Source organism: Notothenia rossii (genome assembly GCF_949606895.1).
Source record: "Notothenia rossii genome assembly, chromosome: 4".
Lineage (NCBI taxonomy): Eukaryota > Metazoa > Chordata > Actinopteri > Perciformes > Nototheniidae > Notothenia > Notothenia rossii.
The window spans coordinates 12,332,718-12,353,912 of NC_136902.1; the positions used below are offsets into that span (position 1 = coordinate 12,332,718).

At 39.5% G+C, this 21,195-nt stretch overlaps 1 protein-coding gene across 2 annotated transcripts; it reads left to right on the top strand.

Annotated features, from left to right (window-relative positions):
- The first annotated feature begins 1,207 nt into the window (after positions 1 to 1,207).
- On the top strand, positions 1,208 to 20,733 carry LOC307035801 (uncharacterized protein). Of its 2 annotated transcripts, none has more exons than XM_079675504.1 (26): positions 1,208 to 1,364; positions 3,479 to 3,608; positions 3,775 to 3,920; positions 4,285 to 4,441; positions 5,208 to 6,568; positions 6,896 to 7,045; positions 7,289 to 7,387; positions 8,451 to 8,688; positions 9,097 to 9,153; positions 9,323 to 9,435; positions 9,575 to 9,712; positions 10,277 to 10,384; positions 10,545 to 10,686; positions 12,983 to 13,489; positions 13,640 to 13,684; positions 13,928 to 14,007; positions 14,228 to 14,340; positions 14,782 to 14,965; positions 16,672 to 16,756; positions 17,202 to 17,347; positions 17,508 to 17,598; positions 17,730 to 17,878; positions 18,458 to 18,543; positions 18,739 to 18,808; positions 18,943 to 19,067; positions 19,334 to 20,733. In XM_079675504.1, the coding sequence occupies exons 2-26, from the start codon at positions 3,482 to 3,484 to the stop codon at positions 19,563 to 19,565; spliced, it is 4,749 nt and encodes a 1,582-aa protein (XP_079531630.1). In that variant the 5' UTR covers positions 1,208 to 1,364; positions 3,479 to 3,481; the 3' UTR covers positions 19,566 to 20,733. The 2 variants fall into 2 exon arrangements, with proteins under 2 accessions (XP_079531630.1, XP_079531631.1); XM_079675505.1 differs by lacking the exon at positions 1,208 to 1,364 and adding an exon at positions 1,438 to 2,297.
- The last annotated feature ends 462 nt before the right edge of the window (positions 20,734 to 21,195 follow it).

A 21,195-nucleotide genomic window follows, 5' to 3' on the forward strand; every position in this document is an offset into this window, starting at 1 on the left:
GAGCAGCCGACCCGCTTAACTTGAAACTGGTTCATCGTGGCGCGCTAGCTTTAGCCTCTCCTTCGGCGTTCCACGGAAAAAATAATAGACGGCACTAAACCTGACGTACTTTTTGGTCCGCTGGACACTAACATTTACTTGTTAATGTTTCGCTTTCACTTCTGACACCATGTTATATTGTTATATGTGTTCACTATAACTTATATAGAGGCTCTTGTATAGAAAGATATTGGACCAACGTGTAGGTTGACTTGCTCTCCTTTATCATTTAGCTGACGCTTTTATCAAAAGCGACTTACAAACAATAAGTGCGTTCGACCAACAAAATACAAACTTGAAGAAAACAGAATCATATAAGTACATCAGGTTTCATCGAGCTAAAACATTTCAAGTGCTACTCAACTGGCTTTAGATAAGCCAGTCCTTTATTAGTATATAAGTGCTTTGTTAATAGTTCTAACTTCTATCGCTCGAAGTGGAGTCGAAAGAGATGAGTTTTCAGTCTGCGCCGCAAGATGTGTAATCTTTAAGCTGTCCTGATGTCAATGGGGACGAGCTCATTATCACACACCGATGCACAACACGTTACATGATAAAGGTTCCTACCCTATTATGCCTGATACTACACATTCTACCAAACCATCTTTTTTTGGAATCTCGTTCTGTGTAGCATTGATGTCCAATATTTGTATTCAAAGCAGGGCATTGAGGGGGATTTGGCACGTCACTTTTAACTTAAAAATAACGTCACATACAGTATATTATGCCCACTTAAGACAATACTGATTTAATTAAAGTTGCAACTGAAGCATTATGAAGCTAGTTATGTCGGCTAGCTGCTAATGTGCTAGCTTTTGGGCAAAAATGCTAGCCAGGAATCATGCCCTGTTAGCTCATCATGCTAACATCAGTGGTTGTTAGCAAAGTATACATATACATGAAGTGTTAAGTGACATATATTTTTTTAATCACTGTCAGAACGCATAGTAGTAATTTTGTAAAGTTCGTCTCTTTTCATACTTCATTACATTGACAACCTCCCATATTAAGAAGGAGTAGGTAACATTAGCTAAGGCCGGGTATCGAGGGGGAGGGCGGGCGTGTGGGCGTGTTTATGGGCTTCAGGGGGATTCAGTGACTTGATCCTCTGGTAGTTTAAATACCCAGAAGGAGGAACAAAGTAGAGAGAAATCAAGAAATGAAGCAAACAAGCTGATCTTCAAATTCCTCAAAAGCACTGGTCTGAGGACAAGGATTTTGTATGAACATTTAATAACTAAACAGTAGGTGGCGATATATGCTCCAAGTGGAAGCGATTCGCCATTAAAGAAAAGAAGAAGAAGAAGAAGAAGAAAGTAGAGAGGGTGAGTAGACGATGTTTTCTCAAATGCTTTATCGAATAGTTTGCCAAATATTTAACTTTTCAATGCTCCGGTGCCGTGAAGTTATTGTTATAAGTTCACGATTTAGCTTGCGTTGTTTAGCCACAACGGCTAACGCAAGGTAAAACGTGAATTTATTTTAACAATTACACTTTCCTTAAACTCATCTCCTTTTTGAAATAAATAAGCTAAATCGACGGGATTTAAAAAAGATAGATATTTTCTATCTGAGTTTGAATATCCTATTAGATGGGCTTTGTTAACTGTTATAACTGCTGCGCTTAAACTCCGGGCGTTTGCGTAGTTAAGTCACAGCGAACAGTTGTAAATGTGGTGGAACAACGGCCAACATTAAAACATTTAAAACATTTTTATAAAATAATTTTATGAAAGTTATAGTTATGTGGTGATGCTACTGTAGCAATCAGCTTCAACACATGGTTAGGGAAGGTAAAGCTCTCGATTCATTGTTTATGTTTTGTTGTTCGGACACGACATCTTCCCCCTCTCTGTTGGCATGGTTTTCCTCAAGTAAAGCTTCACTTCCGGTCAAAGTTGTATTTGTCTTTGTATTCTTGGTCATTTGTAAAGTTTGTGAGAAGAAACATCGGCTGGTTGATTTCACTTATGATTCTAAGTACATTTAAAGTAGCTTGTTGATATACCGGAGTCAAATAAATTGGAGCACATGTAGCTTGTTTGTTTTTATCATACTGGAGCTGGGATGAACGGCACTTCAGAAAGGACATGAATGCAGAATTTTCGCGGGAAATACCCAAAGCAGCTATCTGTTAGCATCATGTGCTGTTAGCATCATGTGCAGGAAGTAGCAAACAGCAATATAAACGGTGGATGGATACAACCAGAGCCACATCTGAGTGGTGTATTACGAAACCAGATTAGTGTGTTAGCTAGGTACGTTGAGTTTAAATCCAGAGTTTTCTATATCATAGACTTTGCGGTTTATATCAACTAAAGATAACGGTGCAATAACTAGCTCCTTTGAAAATAGTGTCGAATTAAAGTCGATTGTAAATCTCGGAGCAGTTCAGATTCTCAGAGAAAGGGATACTTTATTTATGTAAAGCTGTGAAGTTGCAATAGCACAAACTGCAGTGCATTACTTCTTTGTTGTTGTTTTTACAGCTGCAACATTTATCGGTGATGCAGATTATAAGAAGAGGAATACTGTGTCTTATATGATTGTTCTTTTAGGCAGGGCATATTGTAGCCTACACTAGTTTTTCAGTTTTTCTTTTCTCATATTTGGTTGTGTGTATTATATTTCTTTATAATAACTGAACAGTCTGAACTGCCCACACATTTGCCCACGAGGGCTCTAAAATAAGCCTCTTATAAATGTGCAGGCAAACCAATAGTGTACAATATTATAGATTAGTATGAAGCTTACTTGCATATGGAATGTGGTATAATACAATTATTTTCACGTATCCTTTATTATTGGACAGTTTCAGACCTGAATGCTACTAGATAATATAGTTTTAATCTGCTGTATCACGTTTTAAGAAGAGTAGTAGAAGGGAGTTTTGAAGATCTGTAGAGAGCACAGTTGTTCAATTAGAAAAAAAGGTAAGCGTAGATTGCATCTAGCTAGATATATAAATATATGATTTTTTTTTTTAAAACAATCACTACATTTCCTCCAGCATTTTGCTCATGACATAATATTGTTTTTATATTCCTGTAAAATTCAATTTGTAGTAAACCTCCCTGTAGTAGACTCTTGACTACAACTGGCAGTTATTTTTCCTTGATCTTTAATTTCACAGCACAAAAGTCTGCTGAAAGAAAAGTAGTGGTTTGATCAAAGCTTTTAACGTTTAAGCCCAATGATTCATGGCTAGTTGTGATGTATTTGCTATTTTATCACATAAAAAAATGACATTAATTTAAAATCAATCCCACATATCTCCCGGGGGATAAATTCCATGCATTTTATTCCAAATCACATAAGAAAATACATTTTTAAAATTGTGATAGGGTCAGGAATGTGACATCTAAAACGTAATATTTGTGGTGGATCAGTGTTTGTATTTGTCTGACTCTGTGGTGTTTGTGCGGGTCAATCTCTTTAGAAAATGGCCACGATGAACGTGGCAGTGAATGTACCTGCCTATTCAAGGCAGCCAAACCGCCGTGAGGTGCTGGCTTGGCTCAACTCGACGTTACAGACAGGCTTCGCCGGGTTGGATCATGTTTACACAGGTAGGCCAACATGCATACTTTTAAATGCGGGAATAGCACCTCAACAAACTATCATGAGCCAGGCCGTAGAAGTATATATTTTGTGTATACTTGTGTGGATGCTGGACTCTGAGCCGACCTGACTGCACATAATTGATTACCGTTGTGTGTTTGTGTGAACATCCAGGCGCCGCCTTTTGCCAGCTCATCGACTGCCTGTTTCCTAAAACCCTGGACCTCTCAAGCGTCCGATTCGAAAGCAATGAAAAGGTGGACTCTCTCCACAACTACAGTTTACTGCAAACTGCATTCAGAAAAGTTGCAGTATTACGAGTGAGTATTGTAACAAAAGTGGGGAGCGACCAATAAATCAAGGACAGTTGAAAAATTACGTCCAGAGTCTTGCACGTATGATATTAGTTATTATGTTGAGCAATAAGACACTAAGTTATACTGTAGAAGTGACAAGTCTTTTTCTTAGGTAGTTAAAAACTCTTCACCTAGGAGCCCTTGAAGTTTTTAGTTTAGCTGTAAAGTATCTCTTTAAATATGTACATAGGTTGGTCGCAATTTAAAAAAATAAAATATTTAATGCTAGTTATCTATCAAAAGGGTTTTCTTATGTTCTTTGTTTAATTAGGTGTGAATATTTTTGATTGGTGAATATGAAAGTTTAAAGCCTCTTCTCTGTTTCCAGTACATCCCTGTTGAACCGCTGATGGCAAGGAACGTATCGGTCACTCTGCAATTCCTGAACTGGTTTTACCTTTTTTTTAAGAAGAACATGAGTGAGGCCAGGGAGTACAATGCCTTTGAGGCCAGAGGTGGAAAGAATATTGTTCCCCCTCGCACAGGTAGGAAAAAAGTTTGTGGGTGGATGAATCATACAGTTGTTACACAGATATTACCCATTGCAAAGGGGTGGGGGACTGAAATATGCAATATTTGTGTATTTGCCACATTTACACCATAATCCGAAATATTACAGAATGCAGAATTTGCTTTTGGTTTCCAGTATTTTTATATAGAGCATATACACAATGAGTAGCACACCAAAACCAATATATTTAAATTCAAACATTATCTGTAATCATTAAATATAACACTACAAGTTACTTTTCTCATTATGACCTAACAAATAGGTTTTCATCTTTAGCCATGACACTGTAAAAAGGGGAATTTGTTTTATATAAGATGGTCAATTAAATGTGTTTGTTCATGATAGGTACTACCTGATTTACACAAGACAAAATTGCACCTACATGTTCCCAAATCAATTCACAAAGTTTGAATATGTTTGCACAATCAGTATTTCTCCATTGAAATGCTCTATTTAGTCTATTACAACTATGTGAAGTCAGTTTGATATGCTGGACTTATGTTTGAATAAGCAGCTTTAATGCAGAAGTCACAATTGGATGCCCTCACATTAACATAATACTATATCAATGCCAGGTTAATTAGCCACAGAGAGATATAAAATGCAAACGTTATTTGCTTTCTTTTGCTTTAGATAATGAAAAGGAAAAAAGGAAGCTTTAGGGAAATAAAGCCAGTAATATTAAGTGTTTATGTCTTAAAGCACTTGTAATGTGTTTCCACTCCCATCTGATCCCCCAGAGAGTGAGGAGGAGAACGAGGTCAGAAGAGCGGCAAAAGAAAAAAAACGAAAGTCGAAATCTGAGGCGGATGCGAAAGCGGGGCAGCAGACAGAGGAAAGGAACAAAATCAAGAAACAAAAGGAGGAGCAAGCAGATGAAGAAAGTAGTGAATCCTTTTTGCTCTTCATCAAAAGATACTGCAGTGACACGAGTAAAGACCCTTCTGTTTCTGCCTTCTTAAGACCGACCCACTGTGCGAACGTCATTAAAGCCTGCTACTCCCTGCCATACTGCCTCTACCTGTATATGGACGTGGAGCTGGGCTTAGAAAAGAACACAAGTGTCGTCCTGGTGGGATATTTCGACCAGAACTCAGGTGTCAGTGTGGTAAAGCCTCTGCTCACGCTGCAGCTGAGCGGCAGCTACACTGACCCTCAGTGCTCAGAGGACGCAGACATACACACTGTGCACACACACGCTGAAACTGATGCAAGCCTTCTAATCAAAGAGCTGAAGAGGAAAGATCTTTGTCTGCCCAACGCCGCTGTGTTTTACTGTAACGCTCCGAACCTGAAGGTGAGCAACATGTTTCTATCACACCTCCAGCCTTTCAACCAAAATATCATATCGCTCTGCGGCTTCCCCGGGATGACGTCACGCGCCTGCCAGGCCGGACTCTTGTCTTCCTTTAGTTGCGTGGTCGACCTCATTAGAGACATCCACTACCACTACTACACCTGCCCCTCCGTCAGTGACAGTGTGAAAGGCCTATTTGCTGATGAGAAGTACTACAACCCCTCCCTTCCCATCGCTGCACAGTGTCTGTTCATCATCCACGCTTGTCAGAAGATGGTGGACTGCTGGAGGCTTTTAGTGGAGTATTTTAAGTCATTGAAGCAAGTAGAGGACTCCAACCGTATCAGAGCCCAGCTGTTGGATTATAAAATCCGCCTGCGCATCATTTTCCTCGCCCAAAATTTGGAGCCCATCCGAGCCCTTCAAGAGTTGCAGGCCTCCAGCAACGCATGCGTGCCCGTGGAGCTCCAGCTGACCTCCATGGTGATGCACTCGTTTGCGTCCAGTCTTCTCCGGCCCTCCGCCATAGAGAATTTTCTCAACAAGCGAAACGTGAGTCACCTCCAAACCAGCTCGGACCTGCTCCCCGTCAAAGAGGTGTACGTTGGTTCCAATGCCAGAGACTTTCTGTGGGCCAGCGCTGTCGTGGATCTGGGGGAAGCGGACAGGAAGGCTTTCCTGAGCGATGCGAAAGCTTTCTATAAAGCAGCACTGGAGAGTTTTGCGGAGAGTCTTCCTGAGGATCTGGGGGATGTGGCACTGAAGAATATGTGCAGGGTGCTGCGACATTCTGAGGATATCAACGTAAGGATACCTTTTTTTGGTTTATTCAAAGTGACACTTAATGCAGTCAGCTTAACATTTGTTGAGCCTGTATGATGCGGATTGTATATTTAAAATGAATACAGTAAACTAAATCATAGTAGGGATGCAGTCAAACATGTCTTTACTAGACTATATCAAATATTTTGGCTGTTTTCTCCCAAAAATGTAAGACTTCTCTCCAGAATTAGATATATAGATACAGCATTAAAACTGTTATGACAAAATAGAAGACACTTTGAAACTCTGGATGCTCCGCATATTCACTATCTGGATTTTGCTTCCTTTTGATATGTGTTTTTCTTCCAGGCAAATAAATTGACCGCAGAAGTGCTCACAGAGTTGGCGGATCAGCTGGGTCTGCTCAAAGCTGGGGTTAACGGAAAGAAAATTCTGGTCAGCAGCTACTTCCATTTCGTCAAGACAACAAAGAAGGAACAAAGTGTGAGCTGGAAAAAGGTATGCTAACAACACAATGGAGCAAAGTTGCCTACGATTATCAAATACAAATTTTAAGTGAAAAATACTGGTGTTACCTTATCAGGTAAACTTAATGAGTAACAGATTTCCTACAGTAGCTCATGATGATCATTTGAATGATATATATATATATATACTTTGATTTACGTTAAGTTGCAGAAAAACTGCTGGTTCTGACGCTATCAAAAGTAATTACAATGGTTGCCTGTGTTCTCTTCATAGATATTGTACATGAACAGACAATTCACGAGTCTGCATAGACTCTTCCTGTCGATCCTGGCCCTGCCGAGCTCTCTTGACAGGACGCAGGTGTTTGCTAAGGTGAGTGTTAATAGTTAAATCTGTTCTGAAGGCTGACGGCTGTCGGTTCAATAACTGAATCAGAGGCCATTTTCACAAAATATCTCATTTTAAAGGGATAGTTTGGATATTTTAAAGTGGGATTGTATGAGGAACCAATCCATAGTCAGCGTTTACAGTATCAACCAATCAAAAAACAAAACATCATATTTTATGATCAAAACATCACATACGTTTGTCTTTAATATAACCTTGATACCAACCGAAAACAAACACAGGAGTGAATCAACCCCCAAATTAAGAAGATGTTCGTCTACACTAGCCATTAGCTTATTTGGGTGACTTTGATGTTTTAATGGTTGGTTCGTAATCATAAAATGTATACCTTAATTTTCGGACTATAAGCCGCGCCTTTTTTCCCATTTTTCGATGCTGCGGCTTATATAACGGTGCGGCTAATCTATGGATTTTTACAGCTAACGGCCACCACCTTTAACTCTATGGGCTCTATGGCCGGTCCGCGGACCCCCAACTTTAAGCGGCGGGCTCCAGCAGGAAAAGCTGGAGGCCGGAAAAGAGTGAGACAGGTAGCGCGCAAAAGTAAAAGTGGAACCGAGAGTGGTACGAGAGACAGAACGAGAGCAAGACAGACAGACATTACGAGAGCGAGACAGTTTGTCCCCGTACCACTGGTTGAAAACCACTGCTGTCGATCACTGCCGGTACGTGCGCTGGGAGCGCACCGTTTAAGTTTGAAAGTTGAAAAGTTTGTGTGTCTGAAACGCTATGTGATACAGTACAGTTTACACAGCACAGTACATGTTCTATAGCTACTATTGCACTAAATGGTAACACTTGAATACGTTATGCAAATATGCAACTGGTTTGTTGAAATGTTAATAAATGGGAGCTTCCTGAAACAGCCATCTCTTTCCCGACAATCCCCTCTGTGCACGAACCCATATTCAGGTGCGCCTTATAGTCCGAAAATTACGGTACTCATCAAAGAATCAAGGACATGTGTGCTTTAAACTCTTGGATATGTATTTTTGTGAACATGTGTGTTTTTGCTCCTGATTTAAAGATGTGCAACAAGGCTCTTCCTCCAAGCAAGGAAACCCCAATATCCTTACCTGAATTGTACGAAAGGCTAGGATTACCCAAAACATTGAAGAAGCTTCGGAAGAAACCTGCCCACAACAAGAGGAAAGAGGAGTCTTCCTCAGATGATGGTGACGGTGCTGTGGCCAAACCACGGTTACAGCTTCCTTCCAAACGCCCCATCACTAAGGAGGACTCAGAGAAAACGGACAATTCTTCAGGTAAGACTGTCAGGTGTGATTTCAGAGTGTAGCTCCCTCGGGACAGTTTTATCTCACAGAGCACCATTGAATTCCTGATATTACCTCTTACATTTGTTCATAATAGGCTGTTCTTCTATACAGCTGTATTTCCCTATATCTACATAGTTAAATATCATTATAGTAGAGTATTACATTTCACATTCTGTTTCATTTTATTCTATTTTTACCTTGGTTAACTTATTCCTGCATTTACTTGCACTATTTAATTTTAATTTTCCTATTTACTTTATGTCTTAAGTATATTTTATGTGTATCACCATTCACACTCATAACCAATGACCAAATTCTACTTTACATACATCTTTTAATAATACTATGCTGTACGAGATTGAAATTCAATTTGATTGTGTTTTCTCTTTTTCTCAGATGTGGTGGATATCACTGAAGGGTCCAAAATGAGGCCCAGAAACATGAAGCCAGAAAGTAAGAATGGATGTGGAGTATTGTAAAAGATGCAGTATTAATAATGTTATAGTTATTGACATAAATGTAAACACAATATGTACTTATTTTAATCCTAGTGTTGTGAACAATGCTATATTTAACGTGTGTATGGAAACATATTCAGTAGGTCATTGTAACTGTATTGCAGGTGAAAGTAGTCCAAAGGCAAAGTATGCATGCGTTGAGGACAGTAAAAACGATGATGAAGACAGCGACTGCATGATTTTAACAAGAACACCACCCAAGACTGCAGTCTTAACGGTAAAATAGTTCATTCAGATGAGCATTTTTTTAAAACAACAAATCAAACCTGCATTTATCTCTTCATACATTCATATTCTAACAACACATTTTTGCTTGTTAAGTTTGGTGGCATTAAAGGTTTGTGTGTGTTGTCCAGGATGTGATGGGGGAGCTGGTCTGGGGTCTGGTGGAGGGCTTTGCTTCCTGGCCAGCCGTCATTGTCCCGTCTAAGGAAGAGAAGCAAGATCCAGAGCTGAGGATGGTGTCGTGGTACGGACAGAACATGTCCTCTACGGTGAGTCAGATGTGAGCGGTAAAATGTTGCAGGTTGTTACAATAATCATAAACGCTTAATAGTGACACTAAGGGTTAGGCAAAATGTGATTGGTTGAGTACATCGCTGATCATTTTGCTAATTTAATTGTCTGCCCAGAAAAAGCTTCTGAGAGCAAATCTTTGCGGATTGTCTTTTTATAAAACTCCATGTCGGTTGAATTAAAACAATTGCGCTATTGACGTTAGCTTGGCAATTATCTCTGACCAATCAGTGGTCTGCATGGTTTAACTCTGCTCAGATGCTTGTAACCAAATAAAGTACTGGATACTATCCATAACCACTGTTCAAACAGATCTTTAATTGGAAAGCTTTTTTACATCACAGTTTTAGATTCTCAGTCTCCCTTCAAAAATGCTCCATGATAATCTATATAAATAAGAGAATCCTAGTATCAAAATCAAATCTTTTTAAAACAATTTTTCATATAGTTTTGAAATGTGTTTGAGTTTGAAATATTGTCTATTGCCAACACATCGCCATGCACTTTTTATAGTAACTGAATAAATGTAACTCTGGTTCCAGATCAAGTTTCAGGCTCTGAAACCGTTCGCTTCCTTCGCCCAGCACTTCTCCTCCAACTCCTTCGCCATCCTCGACACCTACCGAGAATCCATCTTCTTGTCTTTGAAGGTCTGAGAGTCTCTCTGTGTGTTTCCTGATAAACATAAACTGAAAATATGTTGTTGACTTGACTGCCCACACAACATACCTGTGTATGGGATCCTAAAAAGTGCACATATGTGATGCAGATTTGTGCTCTTGCTAACATGTTTGTCTCCATGCCTTTTAGGAGGCAGCCCTTCGTTGTAAGAAGCCGTTTCCTGCGTCTGATGAGGACCGCGACGAGCTGCTGAAGCAGATGTTGGACTGGGCCCTCGGAGGGTTTCTGCCCTCGGGGCCGGGCGGACTCAAGGCAACGGGAGCCTCAAATGGTATGATTTGAAGAAGTGCCTGAATAGATGTATCACTGCTTTCAGACTAAAATGATTTTTTTTCTCAGAGGTATTTGACAGCAATTAAGCATTCATATGTATTCATATGTATCTTTTACTGTGCTTTTGTTGTATATTAAATACACTTTTCCGGACAGCACTATTGAAAGCAAAAGTCTGAATATCAGCTAACTGCTAGCCTTGTCGCATTTCGGTATGTTAATAGTTTTCAACGAAATGGAATTTTTGAATGGATTTGTATCTGTCTTTTTGATAAAATGTTCTATTTCAGTAGAGTTGTACAGCAATTCCATAGAATTATACCTTGAAACTTTTCTGTTTCTAATGTGTTCGCAAAAACTACAGCTCTTATTAAAGATGTACTGGAGCAGCAGACTGGGTACTTTCATCATTGTATCTCATAGGTTTCTTTCCTATTTAATAACATGACCAGCACTCTATAAGTGAACAATTGTTCTAGCTTAAGCTGTTCTCTTTGCTACAAATATGTGCACAGTGTTTGCAACAAAAACAGCACTGATATTTTTGTATCTAGACATGGATTCAACAACTTTAACTGTTGAGTTTATTCTTCTTTCTTCTTCTCATTTCTGGAAGAGAATGATCTGTTACTGCTTCTTCATTAAGTGTTCAAGGTCTCCCAACTTTCAAGTCAAGCACACAATTATTTTTTGAAATATAAATGTGCATCAAAAAGCATATAGGAGTTCAAACACGGGAACTCGAGCTAACGTGTAAAAAGCCCTTCAGAATCACAATCAGGTTTATTGTAAAGAAGATTACACATAAAAGGAATCTGCTTGTGTGTTTTGGTGCATAACAATAAACATACACTGAACAAAAATATAAATGCAACACTTTTGTTTTTGCTCCCATTTTTCCTGAGATGAACTCAAAGATCTAAAACATTTTCTATACACAAAATAACCATTTCTCTCAAATATTGTTCACAAATCTGAAGCCTAAGGCACACCTGTGCAATGATCATGCTGTCTAATCAGCATCTTGATATGCCACACCTGTGAGGTGGGATGGATTATCTCGGCAAAGGAGAAGTGCTCACTATCACAGATTTTTTTTGTTTTGTGAACAATATTTGAGAGAAATGGTTATTTTGTGTATGTAGAAAATGTTTTAGATCTTTGAGTTCATCTCAGGAAAAATGGGAGCAAAAACAAAAGTGTTGCGTTTATATTTTTGTTCAGTGTAGTAAGGTCAAATAGAAATACAATAAACCAGATGTGAAGAATGTCTGTGAAGATATGTACAGTTATGTGCAGATTATAGGGTTGTGCAACCATTACCAGTATAAAGCATGTGTGAAATATGCTGAGATATGACCAAAAGATGTGCAACGTACTTGGGGGGGGGGGGGGGGGGGCTCGGGGGGGTGCTTTAACTCTGGGTCACGGTGTTTCCGGCCCTGTTGATGAGGCCAGCTGCAGGAAGTGTTTTTGAGGTTTAAGTCCTGGGTCTGTGTTGGGAGGGCTCGGCCTCCATCTCTCCTGCCTGCCTCAGAGTCCTGGAGGCAACAGGCCCTGCAGCCAATCAGCTCCTCTGCTCAGTGAGTGATGCGCTGCAGTCTGCCCTCCACCAGGTGGTGATGAAGGAGGTGACCATGGACTCCAGACACCGATGGCAGTTTAGAAGGGCACCATGTTCAGGTGATTTCCCATCCACTGTTTGTATGCACACATTGAAATGTGCATACAAGCAGGTGGATGTGGGAAAGGCTGTTTACACTTGGCTGAAGTAGAAACAGATTCAGCATATACATGATGGCGTACATGAATGATTTAACTTCAACGTCGACTGAATCTTCCTCTCCACTGAATACATGAAGCAACAGATTTAACTCTCATTAAAAGATGAAACAAACAGAAATGTCATATTTCCATAATGTTTTCTACGCTTCTTTCAACATTTGATGTTCGACCGGCACTGTTTTAATTCATCTTGTTGCGCCCTCTTCTTCTGCAATGTCATAACTTAAATAACTCAATTTTTCTCAAAATTCGGTTACAATTTCCAACACATTTGGACGGAAACCTGGCTAATCGTGGAAGTGAGGAACTGCGCCATTGTTGTCTGTGACAAGTTCATACAACAAGATAAAGAAAAAGTTGTAGTGTTGCCAGACAGCATCTTGTTAAAGAAAACCGCTTCACAGACTTGTATACATACACGATGTTACTGTATTTACCTATGAATATAACTTTTCTTTACTGTTGTGTAAAATATCTGATGCTCACTTCTATTATTGTCTCCTGTTTAGGTGCAACTAAAACAAACAACAGCCCAAAAGTGAAGGCGAAACTCTTCTCGGAGGTCATCTCCTCTCACGCGGCCATGAGCTCCTCACCCCCGATAAGCAGCAAGAGCAGCATCCTCAGCACTCTGACAAAAGAAGTGTCAATCTGCTTAAACAGACTGCCGCTGGAGAAGTACTCGGTGCACAGACCTGCAAATGAAACATTGGAAGAAGGATTTGAGTTTGCAAGAAAATCCAATAACGGAGTTGCGAAAGAGAAGGTGTCCAGAGGACGATGGGAGGGGGAGAGGAATGACTGGAGAGAAATATTGGAAAAGGAGAGAGGGAGCGGTGAGGGAGGGCGTAAAGGAGGGAAGGTGCAGAAGAAGACATTCAGTCCGTCTGAGGATCTTTTTGATGATGATGTGTCACCGGATTATGTGCCCCAGAAGACGAGGGACTACGCCAAAACGTACAATAAAGTCAACCATCCTTCCAGCGCATACACACAGCCGGACCAGAAACACAGAGGTAGTTCATGTAAAATATATATAATTAGTAGAAGCAATTACTAAGCAAGGAACATTAGTGAAAAACACAAATAATATAAAAATAAATGTATACGTATATCTGAGTACTAGATTTGTGTTTGATATATTGATTTGATTTGTTTCCTTACAGAGAGGGCCATCCGTAAGATCATGGACTTAAAGCTGGAAATTGAGGGTAAGAGTTTAGCTTTTGGTATGTCCTTTTTGATGTGATTAGTTTCTTTTCTTTTGTAGCGGAGAATATTGAGGTGAGCAGTTCATTCGTCGATTTTATGTGCACAGTTCTATATGAATGAATGTGAGGTAATCTATTATTAGGTTTATATGATTTCTAAGGTTTGAAACATATTTACCGTATAATATGAAAGGCATGCTTTTAAATGTAGTCATTGTGTCTTTGTTTGGGTTTTGTCTGCAGGCTTTTGTTTGTGCTGTGGTACTGAAGACGTGGAGATATGTCACCCTCTGTTTAAAGGCAGCCTCTGTGTGAAGTGTAAAGTAAGGAATCCTCAACTTGTCTTTTATGTTTCGAACAAGCAGTTACCATTGCACTGTGAATATGTGTGAAATAGGAAGAAACATTCGTATCCCCTCTAGATAACACATTACTCAAATAGATTTTTTCAGAAGGGTCAAAGTGCACTGTTCTTTCTCCTGAGCTCTACCTCTGTTAAACCCTCCCTAACCAGTGTCTGTGATGCTGTCTGTGTCCCTGTAGAATAACTTAACAGAAACTCTGTATCGGTACGATGAAGATGGATATCAGTCCTACTGCACCATCTGCTGCTACGGAATGGAGGTCATAATGTGTGGCAACGACAGCTGCTGCAGGTTGGTTTGTTCATCTCTTTCTCTCAAGTATTATAATATAAATAAAAGGTTTTCTTTATTTGTCTAAAAGTTAAATACATAAATTGAATGCTTTGTGCAACACAGTTATCCATTAGAGCGATTAATAATAAGATATTACAATCTAGCTAAAGCTTACTTCTGGCACATGGTGGATCATCCCCACTACCAAGTTCATGCATCATAAAGTGAGATTTTATTATGATTTAAGTATGATTGAATTAGCCAGACAACATCAGTGATAGAAGCTTTTTTTTAACTCATCTTATTGTAAGTTATGAAGTTAAGGCTAAAAGAACTATCTTTAACTTGTGGCTATACGAATAAAAAGTGTTTTAGTCTGAGAGACCCCTAGATAAAGGTATTTCATACTCTTCATTAATTGTCTTTCCAACCCGTTCTGCTCTAACTCTCCATCTGCAGATCCTATTGCGCGGACTGTATGGACATCCTGGTCGGTGCAGGGACGTTTGATTCATTGAAGGAGCTGGATCCGTGGATCTGCTTCTTGTGTCAGCCTCATCGACCGCACGGCGCTCTGATTCCCAGAGAGGACTGGAGCATCCATGTTCAGGAGTTATTCGCCAACAACAGTGCCATGGAGTTTGTGAGTGATCTACAGAACTTTTGTTTGAACAATTGTTCATGTCTAACACAGTTATATACAGGGCCGGCCCTAGACTTTTGGGGGCCTTAAGCAAGCTTTGGCTTGGGGACCCCCTCACTCTAGCGCGTTCTCACTACACACAACATGGAACCAACTTTTGTCTTATGATGTTAGCATAAGCACACATATTGTATCAATAAGAATGTAAACAAAGTGGACCTCACCTCCTCTAAGGGGGTCCTCACCTCCTCTAGGGGGGTCCGGGGGCATGCTCCCCCTGGAAGATTTTTTTTTAAATATTGAAGTTAAAAGCATCAATCTGGTGCACTTTGAGAGAAAGATTAAGAGATCTATGGATACATCTCTCAACACCCATATGAAACAGAACTGTAAGCAAATGTTTCTTTATGGATATTTTACAAATCACTTAAACTGTATTCTTGTTTTGTCATATAGTATTTCATAACTGTTTTTCATTTATTCTCTCTGGCTGTCCATCTCATAATGTTCACATAGAAACTAGCTGTCAATAGGAAATATCAATCAGAACAATTATAATTTCTTGCAAAAATCTGTCACAAAAAGAGGTTGCAAATTTAAATTCAGGTGTTGTTATGGCAACGTCAGTGGCCAAACAGCCAAATTTTCTGCTGTCTGCTGCTAATACGTTCAAACATGCTGTCGACATGTAAAGCAGTGGCATGCCACCATTTCAGCTGATTTTTTCTCAGAAATACTGTCACATAACATCCATATATTTCATTGCTAGGTTGATGCTTAGCTAAGCTAACTATAAAACACTTTAACTGACAGGACTCAGGATCAACTGTGTACTGTAAGGTAGCCTCTAGCTTCATGTCGAACAGTAAGTCAACATTTCCCAGAGAGCTTTCTTTGAAATCAATAGGTAACGCTAAAAAACATTAAATTTAGATTGTATGACAAAGTGTTCATTTAATATATCTGGCTAGCTATAGTTACTTGCTGACGGTTTAGCTTCCCCGCGCGATTCAAAGTAACGTCAGCTGTAATTTATGTTCGCATAACTTGGAAGTTTACTGACATTTACATACCTTGTTTACCTGGCTCAAGTGGTGACTCTGGGGTGGTTGTGAGAGCCACCACTTGAGAATTTTCATATTTTTTAAGAAAAATGTGTCTTATGTTCTTCAAAAACTTGTTTTAAACATTGTCACAGCTCACAGGATAGGTACCTGTCAGCCAATAAGACAGATGTTTATTTCCATTCAGCTCTCAGGTTGGTCTGGTGTCTTGCCTCTGTTGCATTCACTGAACACGGGAAATTACAATCCTGCCGTCCTCTCTTGAGTCATGATGAGGTTCAGTTAAAGCACGGTTAATGTATTATATTATTGACTCAATAATATAATACATGACTTTGAGAGTAGGCAATCTAGGCATATTAACAAAATTAATTAAACATACTTATTACGGCGACGGTGCACTGAGATAATTTCTCTTTTATCATATTTTTTTTTATATATATATATATTTTTCATATTTTGCTAGGGGGCCCCTTAGTGGCTGCGGGGCCCTAAGCTGCCGCTTATGTCGCTTAATGGGTCGGGCCGGCTCTGGTTATATATGTGGTTATATGTTAGCAATTCATTTTCTGTCAATCAACACGTTAATGATTAGACAAATCTCCTTTTAATATTACGTTGGTGTTTTTTTTTATCTTGTAGGAGCCACACCGTGTTTACCCGTCCATCCCTGCAAACCTGAGGAGACCGATCAAAGTTCTGTCCCTGTTTGATGGCATAGCAACAGGTTAGTGAACACACACATTTAACTTTCTGTAAACAATAGAAATACATACAGGAAAAAGCGAATGTGCTGTAAACTGGAGGAGAAGTAGAGAGATTTTCCTAATTTCTCAATTAAATATGTTCTCCTTTCAAATCAAAGGTAACTTAGCAACAAAAATAAGTACTCAGAAATGAGAATTTGTGGGTTTCTCCGGCAGGTTCTTGAGCTCCTCGTATTGTAATCAATAATCTCTGATCATTTCGAGTTCATTTTCAGTTACAATGTTTACAGGAAAAACACTGTGAACTAATTAAGGTTCATAAGATTGATTCTAGCATTATCTTTGCCCTAACATGCATTTGGGAAACCTGGTCCTTAATCTCATTCAAACTCTGATTTTCCAAGTCTTCCTGATTATTTTCCAGGCTTACAGCATGTTTACGTGTGTCTTTCTGTATTTGTTTAGGCTACCTGGTGCTGAAGGATCTCGGCTTCAAAGTAGACGAATGTTATGCTTCAGAGATTTGTGAGGATTCGATTGCAGTGACGACCGTCAACCACGACGGGAAGATCATCCACGTTGGAGACGCCCGCTTCATCACCCAGAAACACGTATGTTCATTTTCTGTACATTTGCGACCTTTCACCCAGTTAACAATGTTTTGTCTTTTGTTTGAAGGCTTATTTGTTGTTGACTTGAATCATATCTTTTTTGATATATCTTGACTCAATACTGAACCAAACCATCTCTGTGTTCCTCTTTGACCTCCAGTTGGAGCAGTGGGGTCCGTTTGATATGCTGATCGGTGGCAGCCCCTGTAACGACCTCTCCATCGTCAACCATTTAAGAAAAGGCCTCTATGGTACGTTACTGTTGTGTTTCAGCACTAAATACATTAGTTGTCAACAATTTGAAATGCCAAGTTAAACTGCATAATCATTTATTGCACATATGGTCAATGTATTTGCTATAATCCCCTCCTCTCTCCTGCAGAGGGCAGTGGCAGGCTGTTCTTTGAGTACTACCGCATCCTCCAGCTGCTGAAGCCCAAGGAGGAAGACCCCAGGCCGTTCTTCTGGCTCTTTGAGAACGTCGTCTTCATGAACATTCATGACAAAGTCAACATCTGCCGCTTCCTCGAGGTGGGCAACATTTGGTTTCTTTTTATGTTGAGCTCGTTCCTCCTCCTTCTCTTACTGTTACTTTTTCCTCTCTTTTTACCTTTCCCTTCCTGCTGTCCTCATAGCTCTAGTGCAGGGGTGTCAAATTCAATTTAATCGCGGGCCACATTCGCATTATGGTTGCACTCAAAAGGGCCGGTTGTAACATTAAAACTATATAAAAATACATATATAAATATTTAATATATATATAATAATGCATTATATTACATTATTGCCTCTGCATTGGATTGTTATCGGATAGGGTAATAACTTCATAATTAACTAGGTCTGAAAGCAGAAGTCTAGGGCAAGTAATTGCAAGTCTCTTCAGTGAGAATGTCACAAAATGATTTAAAAAGAAAAGCACATTCTGGAAAAAAAGTCAAAATAAAAAAAAAGGCATATTTTTCTATATATATATATATTCTTTGCAAGCTCTTGTGGGCCACATTAAATGAAGTTGCGGGCCGGATTTGGCCCCCGGGCCTTGAGTTTGATACCCCTGTTCTAGTGTTTTTCTCAACAATGACTTATTATGATTATGTGATTCTTCAACAGTGCAACCCGGTGCTGGTGGATGCAGTAAATGTTAGCCCTGCTCGCAGAGCACGATACTTCTGGGGAAACATCCCGGGCATGAGCAGGTGAGACTTTCAATTAAACATACATTATAATGGTTGAACTAATTGTGTCAGACTATGTATTTGATAAGAGTCATATGTTGTTAACACATAAGTATTCTATAGTTTTTACTCATTATCTTTGTTGCCCTTTCTTTGCTCTGAACTGCTGTCTCATTGCTTTGTTTAATATGTTCTTACATGTCTTTCCCCCATCAGGCCCATCATAGCGTCCCAGAACGACAAGCTGATTCTGCAGGACTGTTTAGAGATCGGAAGAGAAGCCAGGGTCAGTGACTGAACCTGCTGCATCACATTTAGTTATTTTGCTCAATGTGACTTTATTTTAACCAAAAAACAAATATGATTGTGGGGTTCATCAAGATACAAATAATCACTCTGTCTGTGTGTTTTTTATTCCAGGTCACCAAGGTGAGGACGATCACTACCAATTCAAACTCTCTAAAGCAGGGCAAAGGACCGTCCTCTCGGCTGCCCGTCCTCTACAACGGCAGGGAGGACAGCCTCTGGATCACTGAGCTGGAAAAGTAAGCATCTTTATAGATATATTAAAGATTGTGTATTTGGAATCAAAGGTAACAAGCTAAATGTGCTGCACACTAAAATGACAAGAAGAAGACTGTGTTGGTCTTCCCTGCTTTCAATTATTTCTTTTCTTTTCAAAAACACTTTTATGTGTTCATTATGTTAGTCATATTTCTGTTGATAGAAATAATCGAATGTATAGTTTCATATCTAAATGTAACACCCTGAGACTTTGACTGATGAGATCTGGTCCCTTATTCTTCTTCAGGATCTTTGGTTTCCCCAAACATTACACGGACGTGAGGAACATGACCCGGCAGCAGAGGCAGAAGGTGTTGGGGAAGTCGTGGAGCGTGCCCGTCATCCGCCACCTCTTCGCTCCACTCAAGGAATATTTTGCCTGTGAGAAGCTGCCTCCTCTGACCATATCCTCCATCTCCTCCACATCCTCCACCTCCCCATCCTCCCCTGACTCTCCAGAGATGATGCAACTCAGATAGTTAGTTATGTTTGGTGTGATTTCCGCCACTAGGTGCTTTTATAAGAAATGGTTGAGCTGAAATGAACTATGCAGTCTTCTACTAATTTCAAAGCTATTTGTTGCCTCTGCAATCGAGAAAACAGATTTTGTGCACAGCTAGCAGTCACTCTGTCCTCCAAAGAGGGATGTTTGTGATCCCTTCAGCTCTGTGCTTTAGTTTGTTATTATTTCCCCTGAACTCCTCCACCAACAGGAGTTTAAAGACACTCACAATCCTTCCTTATTCCCTAAAATGCTCAGTGATTGTTAACACTGCTACGAACCAGCGACCAGCAACACATCTCAGCTTGGAATGCTAAAAGAAGCCAGGACCGGCCTCTGGTTAGTTTCGTGTGAAAGAGTTTTGCAGGAGGAAAGAAAGTCAATCAATGACATAAAGGTGCTGATTACGTAATCCAAATATGGGATAAACCCTTGAAACTTTTAAGCCTTTTCAAGTAGATAACAGATGATGTTCACAAGTTTAAAAAGAGAGATATTTTTGGTTGGTTCATTTTTAAGCATTTTTGTGTGAATCATGTTATACTGAGAGCTGCCTCCTTTCTTTACTGTTATATTTGAATCATGTTGGTTGTTTACAGGAGAAACGCAGAACTTGCAATATATTTTCATTAGATCAACATCTACTTTCATATCTTTATATTCTGCAGCAAGCTTGGTCGTTAACAGAACATAAGTTGTATTCGACAATAGTATTTTCTGCATTGAATCGAATGTCACCAAATGTTTATATTTACTGCCTTTTTTTCTGACAGTGTTTGTGAGGATGCTGCACCTCTGAGGCATGTGGCCTTATTGACCGATGATTGTAAAGAAAACTACTAGTCTTTTTCTGACTGAAGACTGGATCATAGGAGAATGTTTTTGAAAAGTGTTTTTTATTTTTAATCAGAGTGGGCTGTACTCTATTTTTGCACAGAACACCAGAGGGCTGGATTGAGAGGTACACTACAGTACACAGGGTTAAATGTTCATGTTTAAATGTGGGTAGAGTACAGTACCAGATGTTTTCATTGTTAAGGGAAATAATGTATGTTTTGCAAAGTCATTGTTTGGAAATAAGGATTTGTTTTACTTGGGACTTGACAAGACAAATAAAATAAAAAAAATTGCAAAATGATCCCATGGATGGCTTCTCTTTTTCTTTGTTTTTTTCTTCACAATTTGGGCTGTGGAAGTAGATTTTGGAAGACTATATTTAAATGTCATTTATTCTACCTTTTAATCAGGATGCACTGGGATTCCTTTAACTTTATCTTGTACAGTTTTTCACATTTTCATTTATCATTTTTTTTTAAACCAGGTGTCTAGCCATGTTTAACTCAAGTTTACTAGAGTTGGGTGTAACGCGTTACTGTAATATTACTTTTGGCGGTAACGGAGTAGTGTAACGCGCTACTTTTATAATTCAGTAATCACACTAGTTACTAACATTGCCCCGACACGCGTTACTTCGTTACTTACTAAAAATGAGTCATCACACTGACAGACAAGAGGGATTTCTTATGTTTATAGGTTTATATGTACGTAATCTGCGCGTCCGCATCTCCACGTGCAGTGCTGCATAAACATGGCTGAGTCAGCGATAA